The sequence below is a fragment of the Folsomia candida genome, unplaced genomic scaffold, assembly GCF_002217175.1.
Source record: "Folsomia candida strain VU population unplaced genomic scaffold, ASM221717v1 Fcan01_Sc001, whole genome shotgun sequence".
Taxonomy (NCBI): domain Eukaryota; kingdom Metazoa; phylum Arthropoda; class Collembola; order Entomobryomorpha; family Isotomidae; genus Folsomia; species Folsomia candida.
The window spans coordinates 6,013,196-6,029,564 of record NW_019091193.1 but is presented as its reverse complement, the minus strand read 5'-3'; the positions used below and the strand labels follow the sequence as shown (position 1 = coordinate 6,029,564).

Sequence of the window (16,369 nt, the reverse complement as noted above, 5' to 3'; positions counted from 1 at the left end):
GGGTGGCATTATATATTACATTACTTAACACGAGAAAAATATTTTACATAATTAAATTGCATACATATTTTACTCGAAAGATCTTTCAGTGCAATTATGCAATGCGTTTAGCTTCATTTGTTTTATATTCAATGCCAAATACATTTATAAGTAAAAACCATTAGAATTATGCACACACAGTATATTGCTTCTCATTAAAATTAAAAGCATAATTTTGGCATTTCCTAGTAAAAACATATTTACCTCACTTTCACCTTCGGATAATATTTATGAACAATTCCATCCTCCTATTATACAATCTGAATCAAATTATTTGATTACATATATCCTACGTTTAGTAATAACATTTACATCAAGTTATGTACATATATGTACGCTTAAGGACAAACCATGTACATAAGTGCATACATATGTACGTACATACGTCAATACGCTGTTTCGTAACACATATAAATCTACAATGTCTCCACAAATTTTCTCACTTCTATACTTCCTCATCAATCTTGACTACTTTTAAAATAATTCCAAAAACAATCCTGTTCGAAATGATTGTCACTCTGTTAATGTACAAGTCTTTGAACAATTTGACAAAATCTTTCAAATACTTATTCTCCTGTCCTCTCGAGTGGGATGGAAAATTAGGCATCTTAATTTTTAACCCGATACTATCTAAAAAGATGTTACCATGGGTGTGGTCCGTCTTTGGAGGCATGCTTGCTGTAATTTTTACCTGCTCGACTCTCATCATCTGCCACAACTATGGGAAAATAGACGTCAAATTTAAAGACTTAGTGCTTTCCGTGTTATTTCTATGCATGAGCTCATTCGCATTCATAGAAGAAGTAGTGATCCTCCTGTATGGAAAGGATTTTGCATATTCGATTAACGTTCTCACAGCCATGTTCGCCAGAAAAGGTACACATAGATAAATACATATCTAGACATACATATGCGATCAATGGGCGTACTCACGACAGCGTCTTATTTAGCATAGCAACTCATTTATTAAATTTGGGATGCTCAGAGAATTTATGTCATTAGGGGATTCGCAAAATATAATTTCGCGAAGCTATGGATAAAAACAGTCCGGTGATCGTATTTTCATTTAGTTTCTATGGATTTCTGCAATTCTTTCGCTTGTGATAGAGAGGATAAGTTTGGGAAATGATTTTACGATATCTTGCAAATTTTGTAAGTTACGCTCAATTTGAGCGCTACAATAGTCGTGGGTGGGTTCCATTAATAAAAATGCATCTTTTTTAAGCAAAATAACAAAAAATTTGTCACTTTTAGAAAAAGGAAGTAGCGGATTACACCCTGTCGACATTGTTCTTAACTGCACAGTCTCCGCCTTTGCCATCTATCCCTTCTTTATTTTCATCTTCATCCTGCATTCAGGTGGGGATCCATTCTATAAAATTACAGAATACTTGGTTCCTCCAGATTTGAAATTGGCTAGTAAAATCCTACTCTATCCCGTCCGTCTCTCCATGATTTGCGTCCTTTGTGAAGGGTGTCGCCTATTTTCGACAGTAATTTGTTTGGCCACCTTTTCTGCACATCTTGTCCTGGCCGGAATCTCAACCGTCGGAGAAATGACGACTGAAGATATTAAACAGCTTGCGACGCATTCCGCCATTGTGAAGTACGAGGCTTGTCACATCGCAATCACGGCGACAAGGAACTACACGGCCAATATGGGCTTAATTGTCATGTTCTGCAGGATGGCACTTTGTACCGTGTGCAATTTTATATCTCTGAAAATGTACAGTACAATTGAGATGCCGTTGTTCCTCTACTTCCCGACGGTCTCAGTGCTAACTCCGATCCTAATTCGGCTCATGTTGCCAATGCTGGTGGACGTGTATGAAAATAGTGTCAAGCTCCGTGCAGGCTGGAATAAGATGTTGGGTGATGAAGGTGGAGATAAAAAATATGTAAAGAAGAGGTTAAAAGCGATCCAGCCTCTGAAAGTTTACGGAGCGGTGGGAAGTACTAACCCCATTGACCAAACTGGTTACTGAACACGTATTTTATTCGTCCGTAATGGACGAAAGGACGAGTCGAAGTTCGTGTTTAGAACAAGTTATAGACGGGCTGGTACGGGGTGAACGGGCGCCGGTAAACGTGCTAGGCTCGTCCTTATCTGGTCCGTTAATACCAAAACGGAACCAATTGAGAACGTCCCTGGAACCGGGCTGAATTCGTTCTAATCACGTTCGTATGCGGTGCAAATATACGAAAATAGTACGAGTATGTAACCACCAAGAACTATTTTTTACTCAATTCATTTATATTTATCTTCGTAGCTTTAATACAAATTAAAATATAACTAGCAATTAATTTATGACGAAACGTGCTCTGCAATTCCATCCAAGCTGCATCTAAGGATAAGTATAAATATGTCTCACATTAAATAATATTCTTAAACATTCTTAATCTACTAATATATGAAGGTTATGTACATACCTTTTTCTTTCTTGCTTTGATCCTGGCAGGAGCTTTGTTCAGCCAGTTCTGGATGCTTTCGTCGATGTCTTTATGCGTAGCTGATGACATTAGTGGATTTGTCCGGACGGCAGCTAAAATTGAAAATAGTTAAAATATGCACCAGAATGAAGCAAGGACGAAAAGCTTAAATTATCAGCCTTACAATAAACAAAGCTTTTGATCCTTTCACGATCTTTAAAAGATTTTTTTCCGCGTTGACCCGCCAAACTTTGTGTTGCTGCAAAATCGTCCGTCATCAAAAGTGTAAGCACGCGGTAAATAGCATCTGTGCCTTCACTGCATGAGCCTGTTAATCTCGCTATCTAGAAATTACAATACATAAATTATGATAAGCAGAAGTAAGAAGATTGGGGTGAACTTAAAAGCTTGATGTTAACCCTTGTTCTGAAATCTTATCGGATGCGATAATCGGTGCCATCACTTTAGAACAAGGGATCTTTCCAATTCGTCATACTCCGTCAAGTTGTTTAATGGAATAACCTTTTCGTCACCATCAAGGTCTTCAATAATCGTCCTATTTTGATTACGCAAAGTCAGATGTAAAGTTTCTCGAAGCTCGTTAATGGTCGCTTGAAGATAATCCAGTTTACGAATTATATCTGCACCAAAAAAATAGATGCGCTCCTAAAATTTAAATTGTTACTGTAGAAGGAAGTGAACTACATACCATCGGTTTTTGGAGTAAGTGCAATTGTTCCATTAAATGACCCTTGATCAATATTCTGGCTTCGTACCTGGGACAAAGAACTCATCGGGGCTCGTCCTTTGAAAAATTAGTTATTCTAATTATATTAATTAATGCAAACAAGTTAGAATGAAACGGTAAATTATGTTTACGAATGAGTTAGATTGTTTAGGTTTTACATGTAGCTCTTCTTTAACGGACTATCATTCTCGTCATCGCTACTTGAGTCAGCGTTAAAAAGTTTTCTGTTGACGGTCTTACGTAGTCGACTCCTTCCCCAGTTCTGCGCCACTACTAATCCCTCCTCCTTGCACAAGAAGTGGAAGGTTTAGGCGAGCATCTTCGTATTTTCCTAAACAGAATATAAATAAAGTTTTAACAATACACCCACGAACTTTATATTATAACTAATGTAAAAAATACTACATACCGTATCGTTTAACTATTTCAGTCTCAAGATTTTCCAAGTTTTGGCGTCTGGTTTACTGACTGTTTTAGAGTTTAGTAATTCTCGCGAGCTTTCAAAATTTTTAGTAGCACGTCTGGTAATTTTTTTCGTCGAATTTCTGTAAATATCCTCTGTCTGACCGCTTGCTGCAGACTGGAAGTAAAACTAGAAGCAAAAACATCCATGCTGCCAAATATTTAAATGTGGCGCACTAGTTTCATCGGTCTTCGTCCCTCGGCCGTCTTTAACTCGTCTAAATTTAAACATGAAAATAACCATACAACCCCATCTCGAGGTGGTATGGTTGTGACCACCTCCATACGTCCTAAGCTCGAGCCCCTGGTACCGGGCGAAGCTCGTGTCATACGCACAAACTAAACACGTCTTTTACCGGTGCCCTTGGTCCTGTACGAATCCAGCACAAATAGGACCAGTTAAAAACGTGATGAGAACCAACTGGTCAATGGGGAATTTATTTTTGTGTAAAATGGAGACCAAAGCGTTGTATTATGATGCAATGATAAATGCGACGATTACTGCTTTGTTGAGTGTAGATGAGGCAGGCGGGATTAATTTAACCTAATTAAATAATGATGTAGATGATTGATTAGTAAAACATAATAGTGTAAAAATGTGCTAAATAAAATTTACTTAAGGTTGAGTGAAAAAAGAGGACCACATAACCAAAAGGTAAAATTTCTCCAACCGTTGTGCAATAATTGTCTAATGGGTTGATAAATTTTGCACAACGTTTGCTAATTTTTACCTTTTGGTTGTGCAATCCTCTTTTTTACTCAACCTTGAGTAAATTTTACTTATTTTTATTTCGAGTGTAATGTTATATTTGCGGAGCTGATTTCATACGAAAATAAGTTAAAATGCCACAATTCTGTTTACGGGCCAAGGGTAGAATTAATTTTTGATCAAATAAATGTATACAGATACATAAATGATTTGATTTCAAATTTGATTTTTACTTTTTCCATGAACAATAAATTACTGATATGCCTTTATACATACATCCGATAACGTCATTTGTAGTGTTGCATTTTATTTTCATTTATTTTTGGTCATGGCGAAGCATTGTCACGCCACCACGCAATAATTCTCTCCGCTTCTCTTGCGCCAGAGTCATAAGCGCCGTGTACAGTTGCATAATACGTGGGATGCGTAGCCTCTCCAGCAAAACAGACCAACTAGCAAAAAACATCCCTTTTTAGCATAAATTTCACTAAGATTGAACTACTTATTTTGTATCATCGTACCGGTTTGGTCGACGCCAAGTGCTCCACCGGTTCCATTAAGTCTCTCGCCCACACGTCGTTCTCATCACTTTCTGGCCGTCTGTAGCTGTAAGTCCCCCGGAAAAGGGGATTTGTGCTCCAGAAGGTCTTATACGACACAATTGGTTCCGTCATGTTGGGAAAAGTGGCGTCCAAAAATTTGTGCATGACCTTCATTATGCTCTCCTGCACGTAGACGGGATCACTCCGGTCGATTAAGCGGGATGGGTTTCCGCTCACCCAGGTCCTCAAAATATTTGGGGCTGATCCAGAGTCGACGTTGTGAAAGGAAAGGATCGCCCTGGTCCAAAGGGGGATTCCGTCATATTCAAAAAGTAACTCCTCGTCGGTAATGTCCTCGCGCCAGTATTGAAGGGAGGCGTTGGTATAATCAATGTCATCCCACACTGGGAAAAGGCCCTCAAATTCGAGCGGCCACCAGGGCTCGGCAAATTCAAGGTTGACCTTCGACACGGTCCCGAATCCGATATTCTGTAATTATAAGTTTTTTTTTGTAAAAAGAGAGTGATTTTGACGTAGAAATTAGGTCAAATTACTTCGATGGCTAGTTGTTTCTTGGCACGCAGAGGTGGGTTAAACAGTGTTAGATGGTTGGCTTTAAGGACGCCCAGCGATGGAGTGAAGATGACATGGTCGGCTATATATTGCTCCTGGTTTGTCGTGGTGACCGTTACCGACTAATAATACGAGATATCATATGTAGAGAAGGGATTATTAACCAGGTAATAAATGTGTCCTTAAATTTACGTACAATTGCACCCGTCGAGTACTGGATGTTGGACACTTCCCTGCCCAACTTGACGTATCCTGGGAGCGAGTAGAAGTTGTCGTCCGTCACGGATCCGGTCTAAATTTTGTATGAATTGTATATCATTTGGCACCTTTTAATTTGACCCTCATCTGACAATGTCACACTATGCAACCCACCAAGATAAGCTCGCACAAACTTGCGTAAGAGTATGGAGGTTTCCACCGCACATTGGGATGACCATCGAGCCATATGTACTGCTCCCCTTCATCGCTTGACGACACGTTGAACCAACTTGTCGAAGATTCCTCAGCGTTCTATAAATTTATACGAGAATAAACTTCACCTATGCTAAATAAATGTGCGACTAACAATCTTACACTTGTCCTGTGAGCCCAGTCATAAACTGCTTCGAGAAATGTGGCATTGTCATGAATCGGATATACGCCATTAAATCTGTCCAGCATCCATCTCGCCCACTCGCCCTGTGACATGTCTACCTCCACTTCCACCCCCCAATCTTCCGGGTCGAACCAAACGTAGTCCAAATATTGCTCCATTGCACCAGCCAGAGTGGAATTCAGCAATTCTCCGGTTGGTAGACCAAAATAGTTTCCATACTAAAATCGAGACCTATTTGTATTACTTTTACTCTAATTAATTATTTAATTTTATCAAAAACCTCCAGAATTTGGTTGTCTTCAATTGTATCCAAAACCAGGCCGAGGGGTTCCACCAGTTCGAAAACACTGTTATTCACTTGTCCGTGAATCCACTCTCCACCCATCTCAATGTGTCGTCCATCGCCTAATTTCACCGTCATGACACGACCTCCAACTCGAGATCCTGCCTCGAGAACGGTGACATTAAATCCGGCCTCGTTTAAGAGAGCTGCAGCCTTGATCCCGGCGACGCCCGCGCCCACAACGATCACGCTGGGAGTGACTTGTCTAATAATTAATATTTACGTAAGCCTGGAATTTTTCGTCAAAAATATGTATGCAAATAATTATTTTCGGGCTTACTTTGTGTCTATGGAGTTTGCTTGTAGGGCGAATGCATTCCCGAGGAATGCAAAAATTAAGAGGAGACGCATCATGATCTGTGTCCCAGTCTTACAAGTAATTAACTGGCGTCCACTACAGGAATAAACTCAAATTTACATAACCCAAGTTATTTTTGTCTGCTGGAGCAACTTGCGTAATAAACTGATATCATGAATCCCATGAGGGCTTGGTTACGTAGATATTATCACTATTACATTATTGTGCTTAAGGACTGCACTTGTAATTTGTCCGTGAGTGGCTTAATCAACCAGTGGGTAAATGGTAGCAAGGTTGCAATAATTCCCTGGTATTTGGTAAGGATACATACGCCAATAAGCATCAGTTAAGTTTCCATTGGCCATTGGTTTTTTTATGTAACAATGCAGCCATCAATCAAGATAAATGTGCAAAAAACTAATTAAAAAAGCTCGTCTCGTGTATGCAAGTATGTATGTGTGTACGAATATAGTTCGGATACCTTCCCTACGTGAATACATATCTAATTTTTTATCAGATTAGTTATGATTTGTTAGCTAATTAAGGAGAAATAAATTGGTATTTATAAAATAACTTCAACTATTTAACTCATTGATATGAAATTTATTGGAATTTGTTACCTAGATCTGTCAGTTTTAAGTATAAAATATATATCTCCACATTTTTGTACCTAACACTATTAAGTAGATTAAAATGTTGTACAATATCGTGTCGAAAACATATGATCAGATTTATGTACATATTTAAATAACATCCCGACTAGTATTATTGCTGACGCCTCATTTCTTCTCGTCATCGTTATCATCTTTCACGACGTTTTTTGCTTCGACTCCTCCTCGACGAGTTACTCTTTCGACGAGCTACCCTAGACCCATTCCTTAGGGGAGATCCATAAATTATGTCACGCAAAAATCGCGATTTTCTAGACCCCCCTCCCCCCTTTAACATGTGTCACATAGGCACGATATCATTGGAGCCTGGACCCCCCCTCCCCCCTCTCGCGTGACATAATTTATGGACCGTCCCTTAATGGTATTCTGAATCAACGAAATCTACTTGTAATTGACGTTTCATTCGTATTGCTGTATCTCACCTTGCATGTCGTCGATTTTTTGTACATCCCAGTCAATATCCAAAAATTAAAAAAATGTCCGGTTATTTTGGGACATGAATTAAGGCCGATTAACATCGGAGTTTAGCTACTTGAACTTTCCCACTACGATTTCACTTGCATACATATGCTAGATTTGGCAGTGCAGGGTGTGAAGCATTTATTCATTCAGAGGCTTGCCTTTGACCTCATGATTTTCTCGAGTTAGACACTTACACATGGACAAAATTTTCGTCGACTATGGTTAAAATTACTTCTCGCATTATTTTTTATCCAGTAGGAGCTTACATGTGACCTCATGGGTTGTCAAAACTACGGTTGGATTAACGGAGAAATTCTATGTACATAAATGATATCACTGTTAACGTTATTCACTATGAAAGAGACTGTACTATTTAAGCAACGACCATATAAAGGTATATGCTATGTAAAAGCCGACTATGAAAAAACTAATAATGAAAAGCCTTTACTATGAAAATGAAAAGAATGACTATGAAAAAACAACTAAAAAGCAGTCACCGTAATCAAAGTGACCCCATCTTGGAGTTGGTGTGATAACAACGGCTACGTTGAGGCGTAAGGGTATAAGTAATACGAGCATAGGAGTTCCCTTCCAATTTTACATATTAATAAAAATATTAATGAAACAATTAATAAAACAATTTCGGTTACTCAATTCGACAAATTAAATGCATTATTTAAAATTTATTATACGTTGAGAGTTTTTTAATTTGAACAAACTAATTAATCCTTAATATTAAAAGTGTGGGTTTTGGAAGTAGATATTAAATGAAATTCTTCTAAATTATGCTATCATACAGGCTGACACTCATCCCGTACTGTCCCTAATTTCCATGCAGATTCAGGTTTCGCTTGTAACTCCGTAATCGCATTATTTCCCCAGAAATAAAACCAGCTGACGCCGATAAGCACACAAGCGATCGTCTCAACGTAGTAGCCATCAAACACGGTGGAACACAATCCGTCAGAGCTGCCAGACTTCACTGTGAGGGGGTCAACCAACCAAAGGGAAACCGCGACAGACCCGATTGCTCCCACATTTATTCCGGTGTTGAATAATGTCGCGTAAGTTGCGCCATACGCCGGATCGCTGATTTTCGTGATAAATGCAACCTGAGCGACACCCGTACATGTGAAGCAAATCTAAAGAGAAAATAACTAAACTAATTATATTGATTGAGTATTTTGTGGGGACTGACTTGTTTACCGTAGCGAATATATCAATCCCGAGCAGTGAGGGGAAATACCACCATGGGAATGTGCCATGGTTGTTTAAAAAGCCAGTTACCGGCACCATTGCAGCAAAGATAACTGTCGAGAGCAACCTACAAATAGTAGAGTCGTTAAGGTTAAAAGCAGACTTAGCATATCTATCTACATACGTGAGACCATAAGTATTTCTAAATAGACTCATCGGCCGCACTCCCGACGTCCACTTTGTCATTAGTACAGTGATCAGAAGTCCAAGTGGTGCCAACGGAACGGAGAGCTGTGCCAAAACCTCCTTGGACAATCCAGCCTCTACCTGCTTCAAGTCATGGATGAAAGATGAAAGGCCAACTGTAACATTCAATAAATAAATACATTTTATTGATGCACTTTATCGGTACACTTTGTTCAGGAACAAAGGTCCAAATAATACGTTATTAAAAATTGGTGGTTCTGGGTCCCCTATTTTGCTAGTGTTATGGTTAACATGAGAGAGTAAGAGAGGGAGGGTGTAGGTGGGTGGTCTAAAAATCGGAGTTTTCTTGATGACATAATAATACGCGTTCCCTTAAGGAAATAAATACTAATTAGTATAATTACCCACATTGCCTGTTAAGCAGAAGATGAGACAATTTTGTACAGCAGGCAGTTTGATGATACGCCATAGTCGAAGGTAACTAGTAATTGTTATGTTCCTTTTGTCCTCGTCCACTTCTGCATTTTCAATCTCTGGATCTGCATCCTTCTCTTTCTTGCAGAAGAAGGTGAGTGTCGTACAAACAAAGTAAATAATTGACCACGCGAACATAAAACCGGATAAAGTGACCACTCCCACGTCGCTTTTTGGGACGGTGCGTAGATATTTATTTGAAAAATCAGGAGACGCCAAATTTATGAAGAGTCCATATCCAATGAATCTCCCAATTTGGAGGCCGACAGCGTTGCATGTTGTCGCGAGGCCCACATTTTCTCTAACACAAGGAAAATAAATGAGCTAAAATGTAAAATTTTATTTAATGTTGTCATCCATTAGATCAAATTAGATGCAAACCTTTTAAGCAGATTCAGCGCCCAACCATCGACGACGATATCTTGCGTTGCAATGAGGAGATTGAGAAAAAACATCAAAGCCGTTAACACCCATATCTCGAGGGAGTCGATTAACGAGTCCACATGGAAGGATAGAAATAATAACGTGACACCAATAAGATATTGAACCGGTACGAGCCATGACTTCCTTCTTCCCATGCGCTTCCAGTAAATGGCATCCACCAGTGGGGCCCATAATAATTTCAAGTTGAAAGGCCAGCTCACTAACGAGAAAATGGCTTGGTCGGAGTAATTAGTGCCACGAGCTTGGAGTAGGAGAGGGATTGATCCGGCTAGACCATTGGGGACGCCTTGTAATGTGTAGAGGAAGAGCAGAATCGAAATATTTCTCCACTCGAATAAAATTCTTTTCAAAATTCCTTGCTCAGTTCCGGGTTCCAGGTTAGATTTTATCTTCTCGTTCACTTTATTATTTATACAAAATACCATTTTTTAGTTTTGTCCTATTACAGTTTAAACTCAATCGATATTTTTCTAGGTAGATGCGGCAAATAATTAAAGCAATAACTGATGTAAGGCTATAACTTGAGACACAATTACTTGAAGATACTTTCAAAATAATGAGGGTATTCATTACGAGTTCGCATGTTCGAATCGCAACATAACTTTTCCGAAATTGCGAATTTTGCGAAGCAACGAAGTGAAGACACTTCGCAAATGACAGTTCCGAAAATTTGATATACAAATCTCTCGAATTTTAAAATTGGAAAAATACTTTAATTTCCATTAGTTACCGAAATTTTGCATCTGAAATTTACCAAATATGAAATTTCAAAAATTCAAACAGCCAAACTTCGGTAACTAATAGAGATTTATGAACTTGTCTCATTGCAAAATTTGTGAAAAATATTTTGCGAACTAAATACTAGCCCTGGAGATGCGCAAGTTCGCAAATCAATTTTCAAGCACAATTTTTTTGCGAACTTGCGAACTTTATTTTTTTGCGAACGTTGCTAACGATGCGAACTCAAAATGAATACCCTCAATGATTCAATTTTTGGTAAAATTTTAACTGGTACTTTTTCCGTATGCAGAGTGACAAATATAGAAAAGAAAAATTGAGTTACTTGTTGCATATGTATAGCGTTAAGAAACACCAATTATAACACCCTAGTACGATGTCTAAATAGTTGAAGAAACAAACGATAACTAAATACTGATTGTTTTATCAGTACTTGAAGATTACGTGTTTTACTACGAAATACATAAATGAATTATTGCATGTGACATTAATAATGTCACATTATCCGTGTCTTATGTATATTCATGCCGTCAATACATACTGGACATGTTAGAATGTTAGTTAAGTTTGCTGGTTTGTAATTTAATTAATTTTTCATTAGCTTGGACACTTGCATACTTTTCTACAGATTGGATTGAAATTTCATAATTGCTTTTCTTTGTTTCTAATTTATTTTGTTACATAAATAAATACAATGCCTGTCTCATTTAGTTAGGTCTTGGTTGAGCCAGGTGCTACTAATTTTCTTGAGAGAAATCCACCTGCCCCCGGGATTATTTCTGGAAAGGATACGTATCAATTAAAATCTTGCATGTGGCACAAATTGTAAATAAATGGTTATTGCTTGTTTGTAGATATGTACATATGCATATACTTACCTATGTATATCATTATTATGCATATTGCATCATTGTATGTATGTATATGCATACATATGTGTACTTGTGTACACTCTTAGAAACCTGGCATTAAATTATTAGCGTCCGGAGCACATATATGACTCCACCGGCACGGCAATATTGAATATGTCCAATGAAAAATTAGGAGGTGTTGTAAGGTGGTTATCGCCGATTTTGACTTGACCAATTTTAAATTGTTCACGGAAGTTTAATATAAGATAAGGAACTATGTACTATATATCACTACGGCAACGGGATAATTAGGTTGAAAAGTATGTATGTACACATGAGATTGGGGCTTTGACCTTGCCAACTACATAAAGAGTTGATTTTTTTAACTATTACAGATAAAACTCATATTTACATATGAAAAGGCTAGTCTGAATGAAGCAAAATACATATAGCAAAATTTTCAGAAATAGTAAATTAAGTTCGCAGTTAGCAGTACTAACGTAGCACATGCAAATAAAGAAAATTGATAATTAAACTCTTATTGCCATCAGGGTTTCTACGTTGTACGTAAAACAAGGGTTTAAATAAATACAGTATTTACATTGTGCATTATGCGTTTTACATATATGCTTATTTCAATATGATATTATCACATTGAACTTTAATAATCTACAAGAAAAAGTACTCGAATAATAAATAGGTATCTAATGAACTTGCTTGCATAAATATCCAATTCGAATTAAATTTAATAAATCTGTAAAAGAGTGCATTTATGCAGCCGGCGATCATTTTTTATATGGCTGAGGTACTTAATTATATGATGTTTACTCTCTTCGTACAATCCTTTAAAAACATTGTGGGATCAATTTTTGTCGATTTGACCCACTTCATCCCCAGGTCGTGGTCCACTGTCCTGTTTAATTTGATAAGAATGCTTTTAACGGGATATGATCTCTCACTAATTCACTAATCCTACCAATCGGATTAAACTCTTTATGACATTATTGTACATGGTACGTAGATAATAAATATCGCAACAATAATGTAATATTTGTATTATTTGTCGTATTTAATATCAGTTATCATGTTTATTTGCTTGTAAAAAATGCGATTCAAATCTATCCTAAAAGAAACACCGCAGACTTTTACATTATGTACAACAAAGTTCGAAACGCAAATCTGGACAATAAGAGGTCGTGAAAGTGTCCATCCAGTCATTAGTTCTTGTTTTAGGTCGCAAAGAAGTACGGCATACAACGAACTCCAAATTAAGTTGGTTTAATTTACAGTAAAAATGCTTCTTAAACTCGTTTACATAATACCGATAATGTCACAATTTGTCGCTACGGGTACTTCCACGAACAAAATTGAGCCCACACTTCAGCACAAGTTCAAAACTTTAAGCCCAAAAACGACCTTTAATGTCCTGATATCCTTCAATGTCTCGGCATCCCACGTTTTAAAGACATTCGCCACGAAATCCTTCCCCGACCGAGGTTCGCGTATCACAGCGATTGTCAAATCACTCAAATCCCACGCCACACAACAGCAAGAGGAATTAATTAAACTCTTGATTGCGAAAAAAATAAAATATACCGTCTTCTGGAGTACGAACCAGGTTTACGTCCTCGACGCGAATAGTACTCTGACCCATGAGATTGCCCTGCTCTCATCCGTGACACGAATTAAGGAAAGCAAGAAAGTTAAAGTGCCAAGTCTTCCGGTACGAGTATCTCAATCTCCCCAAGGGGAAACTCGAGCTGACTGGAACATAGACGAAATTTCGGCCCCGGAAGCATGGGAATTACCCGGAGGCAATAATGGAACAGGTGTCCGCATTGGAGTCATCGCCAGTGGAGCCCTCGCATCCCACGTCATCCTGAGGGACCGATATGTTGGCGACCGATATGGTTGGTTTGATGCGTTGGATGCAGCATCACAAACTCCAATAGATGAACGAGGTTTCGGCACCCACTTTTTAGGAACAATCGTCGGCGGGAACGGCATCGGCGTAGCGCCAGGAGCGTCATGGATGGCGTGTCGAGCGTTTAATAGCGATACGATAAGCGAAGCTGATCTTATTGCGTGCGGTCAGTGGATGTGCTGCCCAACTTTGGCTGATGGTAGTGAGGCAGATTGTGACCAAGCGCCACACGTCGTGCTCGGCATGTGGTTTCGTGGCCGTCAAGACGATGACTTTTACGACGAAACCATAAATTACTGGCATGTGGCGAATATTATTCCAGTGTTTGGCGTTGGTGAGGTGAACTAAAATATTGAACTCCGAAAAGTAGGAAATAAAAATTGTGTCTACTTTACATATGTATTTAGGGGACATGATTCCTATTCCGGACGAAGTATGTGGAACTGTGGTATCACCGGCGGATTCCGTTGCTGATGTGATCGCCGTTGGAGCAACGTCACTTACTTCGAATTTACTTGCCCCATTTTCAAGTAGAGGCGACAACTCTCAACTAAACTTAGTAAAACCGGATCTTGTCGCCCCGGGGGTCAATATACGGTCGGCTTTCACAAATCGGGGCGATGTTGGGTATGCGTTCCTAGATTCGACGCTATCTGCAGCAGCTCATGTAGCGGGAGTGGTGGCCTTGATGAAGGGATACAATCCAGATATTAGATTTGCTCAGGTTTTATCCAGTTTAACTTCGAATTGTCGCACGGTGTATAATTGGGATACGGGGAGAAATTGCGGGAATTTTGTAGAAACTGCATTTCCGAACAATGCTTATGGGTACGGCACAGTTAATGCAAGGGATGTGATGAATGCGCTGATTCCGCCGATCATTTCTACAATTCCACCTACGATAAGCACGGATGCATCAAGTTCAGTATCAACTACGGAGGAGTCAAGTTCAGTACCAACTACGGAGGAGTCAAGTTCAGTACCAACTAACGATGGGTCAAGTTCCGTACCAACTACGGAGGAATCAAGTTCAGTACCAACTACCGATGGGTCAAGTTCCGTACCAACTACGGAGGAATCAAGTTCAGTACCAACTACCGAGGAGTCAAGTTCAGTATCAACTACGGAGGAGTCAAGTTCAGTACCAACCACGGAGGAGTCAAGTTCAGTACCAACTACCGAGGAGTCAAGTTCAGTACCAACTACGGAGGAGTCAAGTTCAGTACCAACTACCGAGGAGTCAAGTTCAGTACCAACTACCGAGGAGTCAAGTTCAGTACCAACTACGGAGGAGTCAAGTTCAGTACCAACTACGGAGGAGTCAAGTTCAGTACCAACTACCGAGGAGTCAAGTTCAGTACCAACTACGGAGGAGTCAAGTTCAGTATCAACTACGGAGGAGTCAAGTTCAGTACCAACTAACGATGGGTCAAGTTCCGTACCAACTACGGAGGAATCAAGTTCAGTACCAACTACCGATGGGTCAAGTTCCGTACCAACTACGGAGGAATCAAGTTCAGTACCAACTACCGAGGAGTCAAGTTCAGTACCAACTACTGAGGAGTCAAGTTCAGTACCAACTACGGAGGAGTCAAGTTCAGTACCAACTACCGAGGAGTCAAGTTCAGTACCAACTACGGAGGAGTTAAGTTCAGTACCAACTACCGAAGAGTCAAGTTCAGTACCAACTACCGAGGAGTCAAGTTCAGTACCAACTACTGACGATTCAAGTTCCTTGCCAACTACGGACTATTCAAGTTCTCCGCCAACTACTCACGATTCAAGTCTCCCGCCAACAACGGATGACTCGAGTTCCCCGCCAACAACAGACGACTCAAGTTACCCGCCAACTACTGACGATTCAAATTCCCCGCCAACTACTGACGACTCAAGTCCCCCGCCAACTACGAACTATTCCAGTTCTCCGCCAACAACGGATGATTCAAGTTCCCCGCCAACTACGGGCGATTCAAGTTCCTCGCCAACTATGGAAGATTCAAACCCAGCGCCCACTGATTCAAGTCCACTGCCAACTACTGAAACCCCTGATGATTCAAGTTCAAATCCAACTACGGACGATTCGAATCCCCCGTTAACTACAACGACATATCCCGGCCCATTTCCCTATCCTTGCAAGAGAGAGGGATACTTTTCTATTAGAAGTGGAGAAGAAAAAGCAAAATATTGCCCGCGTGTAAATAATCCAAGGTGTGACTTTGTCCTTTGCTCGTGGTATCCTTTCTACGCCAGGTTCTACCGAGTTTTCTACCGCTGCCCACAGGATACTATGGCACCTTATGTCAATGATTTCAATTTTGACGAGGAAAAACAAACTTGTGTAAAGGCTCCTTAATTGTGCATGCTTATCCTGATAATTATCTGGATAAGGTTGTTTTGGAGGTGTAATCTAATGATAAGCAAAAGTAACCTATTAAGTATTTATTAAAAAATATTCCATTTTTCTTGTTCACATTAACTGGAATACGTGGGCATTATTATTGTTCCTTCATATTGAGTCTTAATGTTGAACAGCAAACAGTCCGATAGTGTAGTCTGATATAATGTGTAACACAATTTCATGAAACGACTAATCTTATCTTGTTAAATAAATTATTCTACTACAAATAATGGATAAGATGTAATGCATTCTGAAGAAAACTTG

General features: G+C 39.3%; 3 protein-coding genes across 3 annotated transcripts; 1 reads left to right on the top strand and 2 right to left on the bottom strand.

Annotated features, from left to right (window-relative positions):
• Positions 1-4,597: 4,597 nt before the first annotated feature.
• LOC110859699 (spermine oxidase) lies at positions 4,598-6,885 on the bottom strand. The gene is made up of 8 exons (XM_022108675.2): positions 6,722-6,885; positions 6,379-6,646; positions 6,077-6,316; positions 5,876-6,013; positions 5,700-5,795; positions 5,485-5,625; positions 4,910-5,419; positions 4,598-4,840 (listed from the first exon to the last, which is right to left on the bottom strand). Exons 1-8 carry the CDS (start codon positions 6,793-6,795, stop codon positions 4,715-4,717), a joined length of 1,593 nt encoding a protein of 530 aa, XP_021964367.1. The 5' UTR covers positions 6,796-6,885; the 3' UTR covers positions 4,598-4,714.
• Positions 6,886-8,577: 1,692 nt separating this feature from the next.
• On the bottom strand, positions 8,578-10,783 carry LOC110860536 (acetyl-coenzyme A transporter 1). The gene is made up of 4 exons (XM_035853876.1): positions 10,132-10,783; positions 9,681-10,051; positions 9,079-9,431; positions 8,578-9,014 (listed from the first exon to the last, which is right to left on the bottom strand). Exons 1-4 carry the CDS (start codon positions 10,617-10,619, stop codon positions 8,664-8,666), a joined length of 1,563 nt encoding a protein of 520 aa, XP_035709769.1. The 5' UTR covers positions 10,620-10,783; the 3' UTR covers positions 8,578-8,663.
• Positions 10,784-12,956: 2,173 nt separating this feature from the next.
• On the top strand, positions 12,957-16,335 carry LOC110859690 (mucin-17-like). Its single transcript, XM_022108663.2, has 2 exons — positions 12,957-14,041; positions 14,115-16,335. The coding sequence occupies exons 1-2, from the start codon at positions 13,078-13,080 to the stop codon at positions 16,058-16,060; spliced, it is 2,910 nt and encodes a 969-aa protein (XP_021964355.2). The 5' UTR covers positions 12,957-13,077; the 3' UTR covers positions 16,061-16,335.
• Positions 16,336-16,369: the final 34 nt, after the last annotated feature.

Coding starts and splice junctions, on each gene's coding strand:
- LOC110859699 (XM_022108675.2), bottom strand. CDS start 6,795: ATGATGCGTCTCCTCTTAATTTTTGCATTCCTCGGGAATGCATTCGCC. Junction 5,626..5,699: donor AGTACTCGACGGGTGCAATT/GTACGTAAATTT, acceptor TCGTATTATTAG/TCGGTAACGGTCACCACGAC. Junction 5,420..5,484: donor AGAAACAACTAGCCATCGAA/GTAATTTGACCT, acceptor TTATAATTACAG/AATATCGGATTCGGGACCGT.
- LOC110860536 (XM_035853876.1), bottom strand. CDS start 10,619: ATGGTATTTTGTATAAATAATAAAGTGAACGAGAAGATAAAATCTAAC. Junction 10,052..10,131: donor GCGCTGAATCTGCTTAAAAG/GTTTGCATCTAA, acceptor TCCTTGTGTTAG/AGAAAATGTGGGCCTCGCGA. Junction 9,015..9,078: donor GGATTGATATATTCGCTACG/GTAAACAAGTCA, acceptor TTTTCTCTTTAG/ATTTGCTTCACATGTACGGG.
- LOC110859690 (XM_022108663.2), top strand. CDS start 13,078: ATGCTTCTTAAACTCGTTTACATAATACCGATAATGTCACAATTTGTC. Junction 14,042..14,114: donor TATTCCAGTGTTTGGCGTTG/GTGAGGTGAACT, acceptor ATATGTATTTAG/GGGACATGATTCCTATTCCG.